We start from the raw sequence: 18075 nt of genomic DNA, 5'->3' as shown, positions 1-18075 counted from the left end.
GTGCATTAGTACCACACATATGGCACTATAACATTGAATAATAAAACCCATAACAATGAACAGTTGGCACTGATATACACACTCCTACACAGCCACAGATCCTAGTCTATTACCATTAGCACTTTAATTGATTCCATACACCTAAGTCACATCCATTCCAAACACCCTCGTTCCTCATCCATATAAAAAGAAGGGATAGCAGACCAATGCACCAATTTCACCACCTTTGAAAGTTGAAAATCCACAAAACCAATCACATTGTCTCCTAATGCCCCAATCGCAGCCTGTTTCAGACATGATAAGGAATGTCAATGTGAACACATGTCTGATTGGCTCACTGTATCACATGATGAGGTCACATGACACACAGCCTGCTGTGTACTAGTTCATCATGTCCATGAACTGTGTACAGTGGGTTGGACTCTGTCCGTTGGCCGCCTTCATCGAGTCGTCCACATCTCTCCTAAACAGCGACAGGTTCTGTGTGAATCTAAAGGGTGAACAAACCAAAAAATAAATTTTATATAACAAACGCTTAAAAAGAAGTATCAGCTTATGATGAATACCTGTACTTAGACTATATTGATTTTTTGCAAACGTTCTTTACAAAGAATTAATTTCCTTTGGATAGTAAACCCTATGAATTTTTTATGATTTTTACTCCAAAATTCAGCTTGTGAAAGATTGTGAAAGTAATGTCATCCATTATTTAAATCTCTCTCTCTGTCTTTCTCTCTCCACTCACCAGGTTCTCTCTCTCCCTCTCTCTCTCTCTCTCTCAACACCCTTTACTTGTCTCTATTCTTTGTGTGTAGGGACCTCTCGATTCCACTCATCAGGTTCTCAAAGCACTGGACCATGGCCTGCTGTTTGTCTGGGGGCTGGCTGGCTATGATGCTGTCCCGCAACTTGTTAAAATACTGAAAACACACATTCATTCAAACCTTAACAACAAATGACCAATTTAATAAATAATTGAATTTAATCAAAGACATTTTCTATCTCATGATGTAAAAGTGGTTATTTAATCTGGTAATTTTTAATCATAGGCACAGGGATATTTTGCAGTTCTAAGCTTACCGCATAACTAGTGTAAATTTCCTGCACACATAAATAACCACTTGTACAGTAAATATTATTCATGAGGCAATGGATATTAAATCTAGAGCTTTTTTCAAAGACTTCCCCATTTTCCAACATCAATAGCTTCATGGACCTGCAGCTCTCTAACCAATAGTTCAAACGGACAAAGACTTACTTGGAACGCTATTAGGGAAACAGAACAACATATCCTTGATTTTTTATATGCAAGTTATAAAATAAAAATGTCCTACCTCCTCGTTAAGTAGAATAAGACCCAGTAAAGGCCTTGACATGGACTATTGGTTCCGACAGTCCTCAAACATGATAATGTTGAGTACTGTAGAAAGCATCTGTAATAAAGCATGACAGTATTAATTACTAAGCAATTATGTCAAAATGGCGTCAGTAAACATTTCATTCTTTAAATATAATATCAACCAACTTTTATCCCTGTAGAAGAAATCTCAAGGTTCGCAAAACCTCAACTGTCTCTGGTATTTTATTTTCTAGATAATCTACACCTTGATTATGAAAATTGGTTGCTACTAACTAGTTCACCTCCATTAGATCGCAAAGCATAGTAGTCGTAAAGAATAGTTGGTTTACAATAGTCTGAAGAAGCATTTATCTACGGCCAAAGAGCATATCAAAAAGGAGTATTTACTTGCTGAAGGATTTCTGGGTGAAGTTCTAGGATTCGAAAAAAAGCCTCGTTTTGCTGCATGTGATTTTGTTTCTTCTTTTTGATTGTAAGGTTCTTGAACAGATAGGTGATGACTGTATCCAGCGTGGCACAGCATCCGGTACAAACCATGGTATCTGTCAAAGAGAGACACACACTTACATTCATTCAAAATGACAGGCAGATAGTTTTTGTAAATTTCCTAGAATTCAGAAGTTCAAGAGGATTTTATTTAGTCCAAGGGCAAGGGATACCAATGGAAACTTCATCAAATTCATTAAACACCAATAACTACTGCAATACACAGAAATACTCGCCCCCGTTTTATTTTCACCCCTTTCCCTCTCGTTGCCAGTGGGTGAATTTAAGACTTAGCGAATTCAAATGTCTTCAATTATCTCTCTTGAAACACAACAGTTACTGTATCTCGGCGAATTCAAGATGGGGCGAAACTGTTTACAAAAGTAGAAGGGTGAAAATTACTCGTAGCAAAAATAACCCTTATACAGTAATCATAAAAGAATAATAGATAATTATACATAAGATATGAATCTTAGAACTTTTTCTTGTATAGTCAAAATCAAAATATAAGCAAAGTAACAAAAAGATATCAATATGATCAATAAAAATATGTCCTTCCTAAAACTGTAAGATACGTGTGCTTGAGAAACTTAGGAAGTCGTAAGAAATCAAATTCTAAGAGGTAAAAAACACTGAAATCTAAAGTGAAAGACACGAATAAAATTTCATAAGATTACAATTATGAACAACACTCACGAAAGTACATGTATAATAGTGTGTTTATTTAAAACACAAAGAGATGAGACTAACCCAAGCAGTACCATTTCACCTTTCAACAAGGAATATAGTTTTGAGATGACTTAAATGAAACTAGAGATTCTTATTAAGCTACATATAAACACATATTTTAGACAGCATCAAATATAGAATAAACCATAGCATGACATTTTGATCTTTAAAAAATAAATTCCACATCCCCGAGCAGTTTGACATCTTACCTTGGATAGAGCTCCATTTGTATGCTGTTAAAACAGGAACAAACTCTTTATTCCTGTTTTTATATACACTGTTCTCCCCCTCTTAGTTTTACAGATACATACCAGCATATCAAAACGACGTGTTTCTATTTCTAATATGCCAAATGAATGAACTTGTAAAATTCATAAATAACTGAATGCACTAAAGATGAAATTGACTGACTGAATCCCATGGATGATTATTTTTATCCATGGGACATAATAATTTTTCAGAGGAACAGTTACCCTTAAACAAAGACAGATAATTAACAAATCTACCAGAAGAACTTAGCCCCTAATCACCCATCCCATTAAAAATGAACATTCTTCTTAATTTTAAGATCTGGCCATAGAATGACTCACATACAAATAAATAAAAATAAACACCATCCAAGTACATGAAGTAATACAGAGTGTTTGATTATTACCTAAAGCTGTGAGACCCTAAGATATGGTGGCCAGGATGTAGAGAAAGACTTGGGGTTCTAAGCTACTGATGAAAGCCATGTGATCGTTGGCCAGGCACTCCAGCAAACTATAGAAGTTCTGGCTCAGCTTGGGGTAGTCCTGTGAAAGTAACAGAGGTACTCAACATTAATGGACTACAAATTACAATCATTACTCAACCCCAAACTTCTCTTCAATTACATGTATTTATGAATATACATCGTGTATTTTTCTTATTCATACAGTCTCTTAATAAAACAATTAAGTGAATAATGGTATGCTGTTTAACCTTACGAAACATCGAACCTTAGAACTTTTTCTTGTATAGTCAAAATCAAAATATAAGCAAAGTAACAAAAAGATATCAATATGATCAATAAAAATATGTCCTTCCTAAAACTCTAAGATACGTGTGCTTGAGCAACTTAGGAAGTCGTAAGAAATCAAATTCTAAGAGGTAAAAAACACTGAAATCTAAAGTGAAAGACACGAATAAAATTTCATAAGATTACAATTATGAACAACACTCACGAAAGTACATGTATAATAGTGTGTTTATTTAAAACACAAAGAGATGAGACTAACCCAAGCAGTACCATTTCACCTTTCAACAAGGGCTATAGTTTTGAGATGACTTAAATGAAACTAGAGATTCTTATCAAGCTACATATAAACACATATTTTAGACAGCATCAAATATAGAATAAACCATAGCATGACATTTTGATCTTTAAAAAATAAATTCCACATCCCCGAGCAGTTTGACATCTTACCTTGGATAGAGCTCCATTTGTATGCTGTTAAAACAGGAACAAACTCTTTATTCCTGTTTTTATATACACTGTTCTCCCCCTCTTAGTTTTACAGATACATACCAGCATATCAAAACGACGTGTTTCTATTTCTAATATGCCAAATGAATGAACTTGTAAAATTCATAAATAACTGAATGCACTAAAGATGAAATTGACTGACTGAATCCCATGGATGATTATTTCTATCCATGGGACATAATAATTTTTCGGAGGAACAGTTACCCTTAAACAAAGACAGATAATTAACAAATCTACCAGAAGAACTTAGCCCCTAATCACCCATCCCATTAAAAATGACTCACATGTATACAAATAAATAAAAATAAACACCATCCAAGTACATGAAGTATTGCAGAGTGTTTGATTATTACCTAGAGCTGTGAGACCCTCAGATATGGTGGCCAGGATGTAGAGAAAGACTTGGGGTTCTAAGCTACTGATGAAAGCCATGTGATCGTTGGCCAGGCACTCCAGCAAACTATAGAAGTTCTGGCTCAGCTTGGGGTAGTCCTGTGGAAGTAACAGAGGTACTCAACATTAATGGACTACAAATTACAATCATTACTCACCCCCAAACTTCTCTTCAATTACATGTATTTATGAATATACATCGTGTATTTTTCTTATTCATACAGTCTCTTAACAAAACAATTAAGTGAATAATGGTATGCTGTTTAACCTTACAGAGCTCGATCAAACCATTTATCAAAACTTCTATAAATTGCTTCCCCTTGTTTAATGCATTTTTTGTCATCTGTTGAAATTATTTTTTAGATTTTCAGATTTAATTCCTACTTTCCTATTGATTCCTCTTATAATTGCATGTAATTATAGTAGAATGAATCCCTACTTCCCTTCCCATTACTCTTATAATTCCATGTAATTGTAGTAGAATAAATCCCTACTTCCCTCCCCATTACTCTTATAATTCCATGTAATTATAGTAGAATAAATCCCTACTTCCCTACCCATTACTCTCATAATTCCATGTAATTATAGTAGAATGAATCCCTACTTCCCTTCCCATTACTCTTATAATTCCATGTAATTGAGGTAGAATACATCCCTACTTCCCTCCCCATTACTCTTATAATTCCATGTAATTATAGTAGAATAAATCCCTACTTCCCTTCCCATTACTCTTATAATTCCATGTAATTATAGTAGAATAAATCCCTACTTCCCTTCCCATTACTCTTATAATTCCATGTAATTATAGTAGAATAAATCCCTACTTCCTTTCCCATTACTCTTATAATTCCATGTAACTATAGTAGAATAAATCCCTACTTCCCTTCCCATTACTCTTATAATTCCATGTAATTATAGTAGAATAAATCCCTACTTCCCTTCCCATTACTCTTATAATTCCATGTAATTATAGTAGAATACATCCCTTCTTCCCTTCCCATTACTCTTATAATTCCATGTAATTATAGTAGAATAAATCCCTACACAACACTAACCATTACTCTTATAATTCCATGTAATTATAGTAGAATAAATCCCTACTTCCCTTCCCATTACTCTCATAATTCCATGTAATTGTAGTAGAATAAATCCCTACTTCCCTTCCCATTACTCTTATAATTCCATGTAATTATAGTAGAATACATCCCTTCTTCCCTTCCCATTACTCTTATAATTCCATGTAATTATAGTAGAATAAATCCCTACTTCCCTTCCCATTACTCTCATAATTCCATGTAATTGTAGTAGAATAAATCCCTACTTCCCTTCCCATTACTCTTATAATTTCATGTAATTGTAGTAGAATAAATCTCTACTTCCCTTCCCATTACTCTTATAATTCCATGTAATTATAGTAGAATAAATCCCTACTTCCCTTCCCATTACTCTCATAATTCCATGTAATTGTAGTAGAATAAATCTCTACTTCCCTTCCCATTACTCTTATAATTCCATGTAATTATAGTAGAATAAATCCCTACTTCCCTTCCCATTACTCTTATAATTCCATGTAATTATAGTAGAATAAATCCCTACTTCCCTTTCTATTACTCTCATAATTCCATGTAATTGTAGTAGAATAAATCTCTACTTCCCTTCCCATTACTCTTATAATTCCATGTAATTATAGTAGAATAAATCCCTACTTCCCTTCCCATTACTCTTATAATTCCATGTAATTATAGTAGAATAAATCCCGACACATCACTAACCATTACTCTTATAATTGCATGTAATTATAGAAGAATAAATCCCTACTTCCCTCCCCATTACTCTTATAATTCCATGTAATTATAGTAGAATAAATCCCTACTTCCCTTTCTTTTACTCTTATAATTCCATGTAATTATACTATAATAAATCCCGACACATCACTAACCATCAGGTCTCTCTGGGACACAGACAACAGGAGCTTGACAAACATTCCAAACGCCTTGTCCAGCGCGTTATCTCCATACAGACGGAACACTCCAAAGTTCACATAGTTCCCACAGAGGGCCGCCTTCAACATGGAGAAACACACCGAGATTCCTTTCAATGTAGGACAGGTTAAGGAAACTTTTACTCTCGTTTTACAACATTAAAACATAGCTTTCGTGTTATATCTTCATAATATTTCACCTAGCAGCCAATTAATTCCAAATAAAAGCTGAAAGATCTATAATATCTCTTTAAACTGTTCAAGTTTGTCATTTTATATAAAGCCCAGCCACCTGAAAAATATAATTTATCTATGAACAATCATAATAGTGTAAAGGATATTTCATAGTATAGACTTGATCCTTTGGAACTTCTCCTATTGTTAATATTCTTGACCCTGAAAAAATTGAGAGTGCAAATCTTATAAACTTAAATCAAATCAACATATAATGTTATATTTACATTTGCAATCATATTTTCCTCTAGGAACTTAGTAGGGAGCAAAATCATTTAATTCCATGTAAATAATAATAGAGGTCAAAAGGTCATATAATGTGAATGTTTATTTAATACATAATGGTATTTACATAAAATGGCCCTCACTGTGGCTGTCAATCACTTTGCTGACCTCTGTACCTTAATAAATTTCTAATACAATATCATCAATGTTCATTACATATTTACATAACACATTTACAAACATCTTTAATCTGCGATTAGCCTTCAGTACAAATGTTGCTGGTTCGAGTTCCCATTTGCTAATTGGCTGTGTGGTTATCTAGACTTAGCAATGCCATTTCATCTTGTCCAACTTCATATTATAATATATTACAGTTAAAAATACTAATTTCTGTTTTAAAAAGGAGGTATTTGTACCTGTCCACCACTGCAAAAAAGCACAATTCTTCCTTTTCAATCCAAAAACTTCTTACCCTCAGACTACTGGTCACAGCAAACTCCCACAATCTGTTTGATCAGGTCCGGATAATTTGTGACCTTGACTAACTCTCCCAGCTGTTAATATGTTTTCAGCCTTGTTAACAGGCGATAAAATCATGGTAGTTACTCGGATCAGACAAAACCTGCAACAATACATGGAATTTGCATTTCAAGCCTTAATCTTTTCAAATTTCCAATTACACATTTATTTCAGTTTATTTTCAAAATCAATAAAATATTGGATATTTCTTCAGTTTTAATTCATTTAAATATATATTTCGTGGCATTGTTGGGGAATGTCACTCAGTACCAATTCCTTCCCCTAGCTCCAAAATATAAGTAATAAAAATACATGTACTATCATTAATTTTTCTTTTCATTCTTTTTGATCCCACAAATAACAAACCAAAATAACAAACACAAAGTACATGTATTTTTTTTCTTAGACAGAAAAATTTCCCCACAAAATCTCGTGATCGCACATATATATTTCAGTAAAAGAAGTAGACCAGTGTGGTTGATGCACCACTGTGCTTCAGATTCATTAAATCGTATAAACAACAGTTCTGGACTATAATGCTCCATACCTGTGGATTTTCTAGAATGTTGCAGACACCAATCACCAGCTTGTTGAGAAATTTGGCACGCTCCGTATTGTTAAACAATGATCGTCTCACTGACGCATTTGACACATTTTTCTTTTTAACAATTTGGGATATTAGTATGGAGCATGCAATACCTAACTGGGTATGTTTTTTCAAGTACTATCATATCTACATGTACTTTTGTCAAAAAATTTATATCTGATGTTCTTAATATATGTAAAACAATTAATCTCAATAAATGCATTTACCTAAAACTAAAACGCTCACTAACAGGAAATGCTTGAAACAAGTAATACAGACCCTGAAACGTGCTACTACACCTCTAAAACGAATCGTAGCGTTCCGTGCAAGAAACAACCGTACCGTTCAAAAAACGAACCGTACCGTTCACAAAACGAACCATACCGTGCAAAAAGCGTGCAAGATAATTTACGCAAGACCCGCCAGCAGACGGACAAAAAAGCGTACCGTACCGTACAACTTCCATATACGGCTTATTAACCTAATGTCTTTCGATGAATACGGACGGAGATTATCGCTGACCAGTTAAGTTCAACATTTTGCTAGCTTTTTTAATGCGGGATAAGAAAACATATACTAAGATTTAAAACTGTAATTCTAATTAAAACAGTTACAAAATATTTTAATTTAATTTCGTTTCTAAGACCGTAATCATCTCAAAACTTGCATCGCCGATTGCTTAAACATTGTTAACTATTAATGTTCACACAACTCGTGGTTATGCTATCTCGTTACCTAAGACGTTAAAAAATAGCGTATGTTTAGAAATAAATACATTTTGGCTAAACAAGGGTTGACACATTACAATATATAATTTTATATCCCTTTCAAATTAAAAAAAAATGCCGACTTAAGTTACGCGGACCTTTTGATTTGTTAATTAATCTACAGCTAAACTTTAAACCAATTAAAAATGAGAAAAGAAAACATTTCAGATCATGTTTTTAAATATATGTGGAAGTGCTGTAGTAAATAACAACCACAGATCACCAGTGACTCGAGTTATTTGTACTTCAGCTATTTATGTAGCAATAAATAAACAAAAAATCACTCTTATATGATATATCATAGAAAAATAAATGTGCAAAGTCTTAGTAAATTAAATGCAAGCATCGAACGAAAAAAGTACACACATTTCATAAAATAACTATCAACTGTATTTCCCGCTTAACTGGCAATGGCGTCGTGATTTCACATGAACAAAAACCACTCGTGCGATACACGTGTACAGAAGCTGATCAGAAACACAACATAGTCTTTCATCTTGGGTTCTATACACAACAGGTGTCACTGTCTAATTTTTTTTGGCAGTTATTGTACTTTACAACTAACTCTGTATATTTGGACGCTTAAATAGGTGTACACGAGATGCCGGTATTCACACCTTTCCACGGACACCTGTTTGGTAACTCATTACAACCTGTCGTGTGTAAGTCTGAATATACCTTACTTCTACTTTGTTTGTTTCGTGACTTTTCTTAATCTCTAAAAAAACAAAAGAACTGTAGATATGGAAGACTATCGGCGCGTGAACCCGTAGAACAATTCAGCGACTCAATACATGCGGGATTTTCACAAATATTAACTTGCAATAAAATATCATTTACCGGGAACATTAATGTACCAAAAAACTGATTAATTATATTGTAAATAGTTGAATGGGATTTTATCATTTTGCAAGTAGATATAAGCACAAACACAGCTCTTTTTGAATTAATTTCAATCTAATATGTGTGATGTGAATTAGCGTCAAAATTTTAACCGTCGAGATCAATCTGAATACATCGTCTACTGTACAAACTTTTAATCATTGTGTTGAAATCATTGCGAAAACCATGAGTCTAAAATAAATAAAATTCATACCAATAAAAATCTAATAATTCCAAATTGTTTGCACACAATTACATACACTTTCAGAGAGAGAGAGAGAGAGAGAGAGAGAGAGAGAGAGAGAGAGAGAGAAATTTGTGTTGATTATATCATTTAAATTAAAGTTTAAAGAACTACTAGTATATTATTTCGCTTTAGGTTTCTATAGTTGGTCATTTGAGCGGGATTTTATCTCAGGACTTCACCTGCTTCGCCTGTCAATCAGTTTAAGTATAACAGTACAGATCACGCCATGTGCCGCGTGCTACTTGGCTCCTCCTGTATGGCTAGAAGAAAATAATCGAATGAAAACTTTTTTGTTTTATGTTTTCTTAAATCCCTATTAAAAAGAGTGTTCCTATTTGAAATTATTCAACAATAATTTCCTTCCGACTTCATGATTAAATAACTCATGTACTGGCGATCAGAGTCTTTTTCCCTCGTTCTCGTATTATATTTGTTACTAGATAAGTTCATAATATATTAATCACTTTAAACATTCATTTGTTGATTACCGGATATTTTTCCGTGACCTGTTTTCTATAAGTCTTTGTGTAAAAAGGTAAATAAAATACAAACAGGTAAGTCAGCATCTGTAAATCGTCAGCTAAATCGCATGCATACAGTGAAGAGCGGACACTTGTTCAACAGAATGATAAATATCGCCATTAAAAGCTACTGTGGTTTCATTAATATTAAAGGGCATCAATTTTCGTGGATAAAGTGAAAATCACAGTTTCAAGTATACGTAAATTCGAGGCCAATGAACCTATCAATACAAAATGTTAATAAAAATTGCGCTTCATTGAACATTTTTAATTTTGTGGATCAACTAAACAACGAAATCCATGAAAATTGGTATTCAACAAATATTGATGAAACCACAGTATTGACTTGTGTATATCCAGTTGCGTACATATCGTAAGTAATATGCTACATGTACATGTATAGTTTAACGGAAAAATAAAAACTAATAGTCATATTTTGACTATACACGCGAGCTTAGTTTAGATAGGAGAAGCGATGACGGGTTACATGATCTGTGTATACGCACAAGTGCAGAAAATCGTAGAATCAATTTTTTAAAAATGAATAAAAATTCGTGTCATTGCTCAAAAACAATATAACAGTTGATTTCAAGATTTCTTATCTGAAATTCATTGTTTATCTTGTCATTAACTGCGTGTATTTTTACATCGTCTATTCACTAAGGGAATTTGATCGGCAATATTACTATGTACAGTACATGTAGTTCGCAATAAAGAATGATCAATCGAATTTGAATAAAGAAAAAGAAAGATGCTTGAAAAAATAACAACAAGCCGAGAAACAAGACAACGATAAAGGAAAATTAAGAAATATCGGAATAAAGTCGGGTCAATTTTTTATAGCAATTTTAAATGGATTAGAAATATTTAATGACTTCAATTCAAGTACATGATTGTATAGAAATAAAAACTTAAGATGCTATGTAAAATTATCAACAGCTTGCTGAATGAACAAAAATATATCGGATTAAAGTCAAACAGTTCCTTTTATCTATCTTAATGATTACATTCATCTAGAATTAAATACTAAGATAACAGACTAATCAAAATAAAAATTACCCCCGCTTCCCGGTTGTCACTGAGTACACGTTTCACAAAACGTATTAAAAACAGGGAACGGATGGAAGTTCTGGTTTTAAATAGATTGAAATACGTTTGTAAAATATCATATAAATAAACCAAAAATTTCATTATCATATGAGATAATTACCACCTTGCTGAAGTAGATCGGGTAAAAACTAAACGAAATTATATCGAGAAAAATCAAAGCGTTCAGGCCACGCCTACCTCATTAATAAAGCGCACTAACTGCTCACGAAGCGTGCAGCTATTTTTAGCAAAGCGTACCGTGCAAGAAGCGAACCGTTCCGTTCACAAAGCTTACCGTACCGTTCACAAAGCTAACCGTACCGTTCACAAAACGAATCGTACCGTTCACAAAGCGAAAAGTACCGTTCAAAAAGCGTAACGAACCGAACCGTGCAACTGGTGTAGTAGCACGTTTCAGGGTCTGTAACAAGTTCAGAGTTCGTAAGGAAATTTTACTATGGATGAGAGTGAAGGGTGTAAACTGGAGTAGAGGCTGAAGATTAGCTCCATTGTAAAGAAAAGCAAAGTCCAGGAAAGCTGAAATCAAAGAGTTGTCAGTATTACTATCAATATGTTGAGGCATATTTAGTTATTTTATAGATGCATTTCTCTCAAAACTCTTGTCTTTCAAGCAGCCATTCAATTCCAGTACAAAATGAAAATCTATAAATTTAAAACACTTGTAAATGTTGGTATAAACAGATAAAATAATTTTATGAAAAGGCAGTTAAAAGTTTTAGCCGTAACCATCTAAAGAACTGTGAAAAATGCTTATATTTTTACCTGTATATCATTTTTATTTTTTCATTTTAAAATTGATAATATACAAAATACAATGATTTTAATAGAATCAATAAATAGACTTGAGCTTAAGTAATTTGATCAACAAAAGTCTTTGTTTACATGAAGAAGAAGTGTTTGTTCACCTTACACCAAAAGAGTATGTTTACGTGACAACAGGAGTGTTTGTTTGTTTGTTTGTTTACCTGACAGCCAGCTTCTGGGTATCTGAACTGTATACAGGTCATCAGCTGTTTCATCTGTGGGGGTGCCGATAAAGTCAAAAGTCAGAGAGTTGTGGGTCAATCGCAGAGTAATTGAGAGATCAAGAAGATCAAGCCGTGCTGAAAAACATAAATCATGGTTTAATCATTTGATAATAAAAACTGAGAAGTAAAGTTTTAATTTACAAACAGAATTTAACCAAGATTTAAAACTCTGATTTACAGAAGAATCATCTTTATCAACCTTTCAATGATTCTATTATATCAAAGAGTAACAAGAATATTTTTTTTATGTTAATGCATGTATATATGTATGAACATGTATTGATGACAATACGGGGTTATGTATTTTTTCTGCAATGTCGCCACCTTCATATCCCACATGAATCACCAAAAAAGCATTTTATTGTGTAAATATACCTTGGTAATTTAATACTGTAAACATATCTAATATGTTTTTATCAAATAAAGAAGTTGTTTTCTGTTTAAATTTCCTAACAATGTTTGACCTAGATTCGACTAAATTATATTGGATTGGCCATGCCGTTTTATGACCACTTTACATTGAATATAACAAATGCAGTAGTGAAAAAGCCATTGCCATACCTATGAACTAGAACAATCTATATAAACACTCACATATCTGTGTGAGGTTAAAGGTAAGAGTACTCAGATATCTGATTTATCTGTCCTTATTTGTCATATTACGGGTGTGTACCTGACACGAATCTGAATCTTTAAGTCTGAATCACGTGATCCTGTACAGGTAGGAGGACCAGGAACAATTAACACCTGCGACCCGCCATGTTGGATTTTTGAAGTTTTTCTTCAGTTTTAAACATTGTGGAAGTTGGTCTATAATACCTTCTGGCAGCCTTTTTACATGCAAGTATGATTTTTTACATCAACTGTAATACATGTATCTTTTCAATAAATTTATGATTATAACAAAGGACTGCGAACGATAGCATTGTCTAGCCGCCTAACTAAAAGTCATTTTTTGAAAGTTGTCTAATTAAAGTTACTTTTTTATAATAATGTAAACATTTATGTATATTTTCATTAAATATAAATGATTTGGTCAAACAAAGCGAGATAACTTTGTATTTTGGGTTAAAATAGCTCATTTCATAATAGAAAATAACGGAAAACGGAAATGTTTTTTAAAACATCTCCCCCCCCCCCGTGAAACAAAAATTCCTTTTGAGGGGTTTTATTATTGTTATTTAGTATATTTTTACCAAAGGGTTTGTTGTTTCACGGGGGGGAACATATGTCTACAGACCGAAATACATTCCAAAAAAAGAATTTTGCTTTGTTAATTTTCGAAAACTAAGTAACAGATATGAATTAAAATGAAATTTTACTTTAATACATATCGTAAATATGTTATTAGTAATTTTTTATGCACATATTGGCCGCTAATTAAAATTTTCCTCACTCATAGAGACCGATTTCAATGAAATTATTTTAGACCCTGCGTTAGCAAAACTTTCGTTTAAGAATAAATAGTTTTATTACAAATTTTGTATTGATATAAATTGATTAGGATTTGATTATACTTTTGAATAGAAAACTTACTTTTTGAATATCTGACAGAAACTCTGAAATATTTGGATGTAAAATGTAGGCGGGAAGCGGGCTTTAGCGTTCGCAGTTCTTTTTAAATGAAAATCAAAGATGATACAGAAAAATGAACAAAGACCATCAGACATGCATGTGATGCATTCTAAGTATCCCACTTTCTATACAACTTTATTTTTTAATGGGGGGGGGGGAGCATTACACATATAAATAGTTTTAGAATAATGGGTTGGGCTTTATCAAAAATTCAATAGCTGGGAATGAACTGCCAGTATATTATGTTTACTTGTTGACAAAGAACATTAATTTGTCATCTACATATAGATTGTGGACAGAAAATGTTGCAACCATTCCATGGGCAGCTGGGGGTCCAGGAACAAAGTAAAACACCCAGAACCCGCCATGTTGGATTGTGACGTTTGGTAGTTTACCTGGATTTGACTTGAGTAAGTTCTTCAACTTACTAAAAATGTTTTGAAATTTCCATAGTCATTTTACTGAATGTAAACATTTAAGTTAAAAACCAGTAAATTCCACATTGAAACAAAAAATAGCATGTTATAGATTATGTTTATGATTTGATATTTTACATTTAAATACTCAACACACATGTGTGTACTGCCTAAATTTGTTCAAATGCATTATTAATATACATGTAATTCTATGTAATTTTGTCATCATGTGTACACATATTTGCATGTTCCATGTAACATGGATTTACATGTTCCAAATTATTCTCGTCAGATTAATATCCCTATAGAAAATAAAGAAAAGGTCAGCTGACTATGGACGGGCCCTGTAACAGCGCCCAGGATGTTGTACGCTGCACCCTGTGTCAGGACTCTGTGGGCCCCATGTACTGTGAAGTTTGTCATATACATCTGTGTAAAGACTGTGTAGAGACCCATTTCTCTGATTCCTCTAAAGTTCATAAAGTGATGTCTCTTAAACAATATTTAACCACCCTGAACTATCCCAAGTGTAGGAAACACCCCACCAAACAATGTGAACTCCACTGTGAACAATGTGACATTCTTATTTGTGCACAATGTAAATCTTCTAAAAAACATTTAGGACATATACAAGTTGACATTCTTAAAACCTTTGAAAGCAAAACGGAAAAACTGCAAAAAGATTTGCAAGAATTGGAGAAATCTATTTATCCTAAATACAAAGAGATTGCATCCAACATCCCAGTGCAGAAATCTGATCTTAATAAAAACTCCCAGAAATTGATAACAGCAATTGACAACCAAGGAGAAGTCTGGCACAGAGAAATAAACGCCATGATCAGAAACCTGAAATCTAACGTAGAGGAAATGGAATCCAAACACCTGGTCGTCCTAAACAAACAGGAAGATGAAATCACACGCACCATTTCTGAAATCACACAGACTATTGCTGAACTGAAGAAGTTACTGAACTCCAAAGATGTTTGCTTTGTCTCTGAGTACAAATCCAGGAACGCTGAATTCAGAAAATTGCCTCCAAAACTCAAAGTGTCCTTATCAAACTTTAGGCCTCAGAAAATTCACACAGATCAGCTTATCAAACAGTTTGGTTCTCTGTCAGCATTATCTTTTACAACAGAGGAACAAGACTACAGCATGCCGACCCAGGGAGCCGAGTCCTCTCCCCCAGACCGGTCATTGATGGATGATCCCCGGGTTACCACAGCTATAGACACAGGGTATAAACCTCTATACGGCGTGACGTGTCTGAATGATGAAGAAGTGTGGACATGTGGTGGTGGCAGCATGACGAAACTCTTCAACCTGCAGGGAAAAGCAGTGAAATCCATCCAAACAAAGTCAGGGAATCAGCCAGAGGATATAGCAGTGACAAGGAGTGGGGATCTAGTTTATACTGATTACTTTGATAGAACTGTGAACATAGTGAAGAATACACAGATACAGGCAGTAATCAGACTACAGGGGTGGAAACCTATCTGTGTCTGTAGTACCTCCTCTGGTGACCTCCTGGTTGTCATGGACAGTGATGATGATAAACAATCAAAAGTTGTGTCTTACTCTGGCTCCACAAAGAAACAAAGTATTCAGTACGATGACAAAGGACAACCTCTTTATTCATCTGGTGGCACTAAATACATCAGTGAGAACAGAAATTTAGATATCTGTGTTTCAGACTGTTACGCCCGTGCAGTAGTGGTGGTCAATCAGGCCAAGAAACTCCGGTTTACCTACACTGGTCCTCCCTCTACTACCAAGGGATCATTTAATCCACGCGGCATCACAACAGACAGCCAGGGTCGGATCCTGACAGCAGACTGTACCAACAACCGTATCCACATCCTGGATCAGGACGGACAGTTCCTCCGCTACATTTACTGTCATTTACGGGGTCCATGGTGTTTGTGTGTGGACACCAGAGACAACCTTTTTGTGACTGAACTTTTCACAGGTAAAGTGAAGAAAATCCAATATTACATGTAAATCAATTAGCTGCAAAAATTAGATATAAACAAACAACGTGTAACATGTAAACAATTTAACCAGATCTATGATTGGCTGTGTCTATTTATTATTAAATTATATAAGATGACAGTTTATCTATAACATGTCAACAAACTTTGTTTTTTTAACATGAAAAATGTTAAGGTCTATATCAATGCGTCAAATGTGGTTATCAACAAACTTGTTGTTACATGTTTAAATACATGTAACGAAGGTTAATGGGCGTGTAGCACTCAATTCTTTACCAGCAATGGAGCGAGGCCACAAAGGGACATCAGCCCATTACTTATAAAGAGGAGTGGTTCAGGTATATTAACCCAAGTAGAATTCAAACTGTATCTGCTTATTATCATTACTTACATTTAAGTCTTAAGATTAGGAATAGTCATGTGTCATTTTCTAACAGCCATGTTTTCTTTGATGAATGTTCAAATTTCAGAAAATTTACATCCAAAAGATTCAGGGCCTAGTTGTTTTCTCTCTGAGTTTTCTTTTGCTGAACTCATCGGTCGCTACTGAAAATTTTAATTAAACAAGTAGTATATTTACATGATGATGTTTTGAATGAATTTTGAGTTTTTATAATAAAATTTTTGCCAGAGAAATTATGTTTTAATTCATATCAACAGTTACTTTTTTAAAGTGGCATTTAATCCATATGATCAAAAATGCCATCTCTCTCTCTCTCTCTCTCTCTCTCTCTCTCTCTCTCTCTCTCTCTCTCTCTCTCTCTCTGCACAGACCCCTTAAATGTCATGGTACATGTATACCCTCTCAATATAAATATATACCAGGTATGCAACAACCTTTGTTACTGACAAAAGGCACTGGCAGGAATTTTAAAACAAGATAAATATTAAAGTACTGCTGCCTTACTGTGTCTATATTTTGGCAAATTTGAAACCTTTGAAGCATAAAATACCAGATAAATTAATTTTGGACATAGCTCAATCTTCCAATCTAATATATAGAGGATATCTATATTGTGTGATTTTATATTTGCTTTATCCAACGAGTTGAAATGGTGTATATATTCGCGAGGCTTGCCGAGCGAATATAACCATTTCAACGAGTTGGATAAAGCAAATATAAAATCACACAATCATAGATGTTCTATTTATCTCATACAATTTGATTTATATTATGAAGCTTTTGAGACAGTCCCTTATGTGACCCGAATTGTGTTTTTTTTTCAAAGATTAAAAACGATGATGCAACGTTGTGTTATGCAGCTATTGTGACCTTGCGCAATACAATTTAGTACGTCATTCCCGAGATAAATCTAACCGTTTAAATGTAAAGTTTCACTGAAATAAACCTTGAAATAATTTTTTAGCTCTAAATAATTTTTCTTAGAGCTTATTCAATTGATTAAATGGAAATTCCGAAGAGAAGACTTGAATAATCAAGTTTGTTGACATAACGTTACACGAAGTTGCGAATGCTCGTTCGAACGAGGAACAGTTGTTGATGTTCTATAAAACAGA

General features: G+C 33.8%; 3 protein-coding genes across 3 annotated transcripts; 1 reads left to right on the top strand and 2 right to left on the bottom strand.

Annotated features, from left to right (window-relative positions):
* Window positions 1–41: 41 nt before the first annotated feature.
* On the bottom strand, window positions 42–1465 carry LOC128179603 (exportin-7-like). Its single transcript, XM_052847068.1, has 3 exons — window positions 1335–1465; window positions 793–920; window positions 42–490 (listed from the first exon to the last, which is right to left on the bottom strand). The coding sequence occupies exons 1-3, from the start codon at window positions 1374–1376 to the stop codon at window positions 382–384; spliced, it is 279 nt and encodes a 92-aa protein (XP_052703028.1). The 5' UTR covers window positions 1377–1465; the 3' UTR covers window positions 42–381.
* LOC128180614 (exportin-7-B-like) lies at window positions 1380–13336 on the bottom strand. The gene is made up of 9 exons (XM_052848744.1): window positions 13321–13336; window positions 12513–12650; window positions 11983–12063; window positions 6798–6852; window positions 6415–6574; window positions 4436–4574; window positions 2785–2808; window positions 1748–1902; window positions 1380–1433 (listed from the first exon to the last, which is right to left on the bottom strand). Exons 1-9 carry the CDS (start codon window positions 13334–13336, stop codon window positions 1380–1382), a joined length of 822 nt encoding a protein of 273 aa, XP_052704704.1.
* LOC128179599 (uncharacterized) lies at window positions 13283–16649 on the top strand. Its single transcript, XM_052847062.1, has 3 exons — window positions 13283–13419; window positions 14439–14560; window positions 14859–16649. Exon 3 carries the CDS (start codon window positions 14900–14902, stop codon window positions 16565–16567), a length of 1668 nt encoding a protein of 555 aa, XP_052703022.1. The 5' UTR covers window positions 13283–13419; window positions 14439–14560; window positions 14859–14899; the 3' UTR covers window positions 16568–16649.
* The last annotated feature ends 1426 nt before the right edge of the window (window positions 16650–18075 follow it).

This window comes from Crassostrea angulata, chromosome 4, assembly GCF_025612915.1.
Source record: "Crassostrea angulata isolate pt1a10 chromosome 4, ASM2561291v2, whole genome shotgun sequence".
Classification (NCBI taxonomy): Eukaryota; Metazoa; Mollusca; class Bivalvia; order Ostreida; family Ostreidae; genus Magallana; species Magallana angulata.
The sequence above is the reverse complement of the archived record's forward strand: the minus strand, read 5'-3'. Positions and strand labels throughout refer to the sequence as shown.

Bases quoted from the DNA above. Each gene is read 5' to 3' on its own strand.
- LOC128179603 (XM_052847068.1), bottom strand. From the start codon at position 1,376: ATGTCAAGGCCTTTACTGGGTCTTATTCTACTTAACGAGGAG. The intron at 921-1,334 runs GTAGGACATTTT...GTGTGTTTTCAG, and splicing joins TTATTCTACTTAACGAGGAG to TATTTTAACAAGTTGCGGGA. The intron at 491-792 runs GTAAAGGGTGTT...TTCACCCTTTAG, and splicing joins CACACAAAGAATAGAGACAA to ATTCACACAGAACCTGTCGC.
- LOC128179599 (XM_052847062.1), top strand. From the start codon at position 14,900: ATGGACGGGCCCTGTAACAGCGCCCAGGATGTTGTACGCTGCACCCTG.
- LOC128180614 (XM_052848744.1), bottom strand. The intron at 6,575-6,797 runs ATATCCTTTACA...AACCTGTCCTAC, and splicing joins GATCAAGTCTATACTATGAA to ATTGAAAGGAATCTCGGTGT. The intron at 1,434-1,747 runs GTAAATACTCCT...GCTTTATTACAG, and splicing joins ACCCAGAAATCCTTCAGCAA to ATGCTTTCTACAGTACTCAA.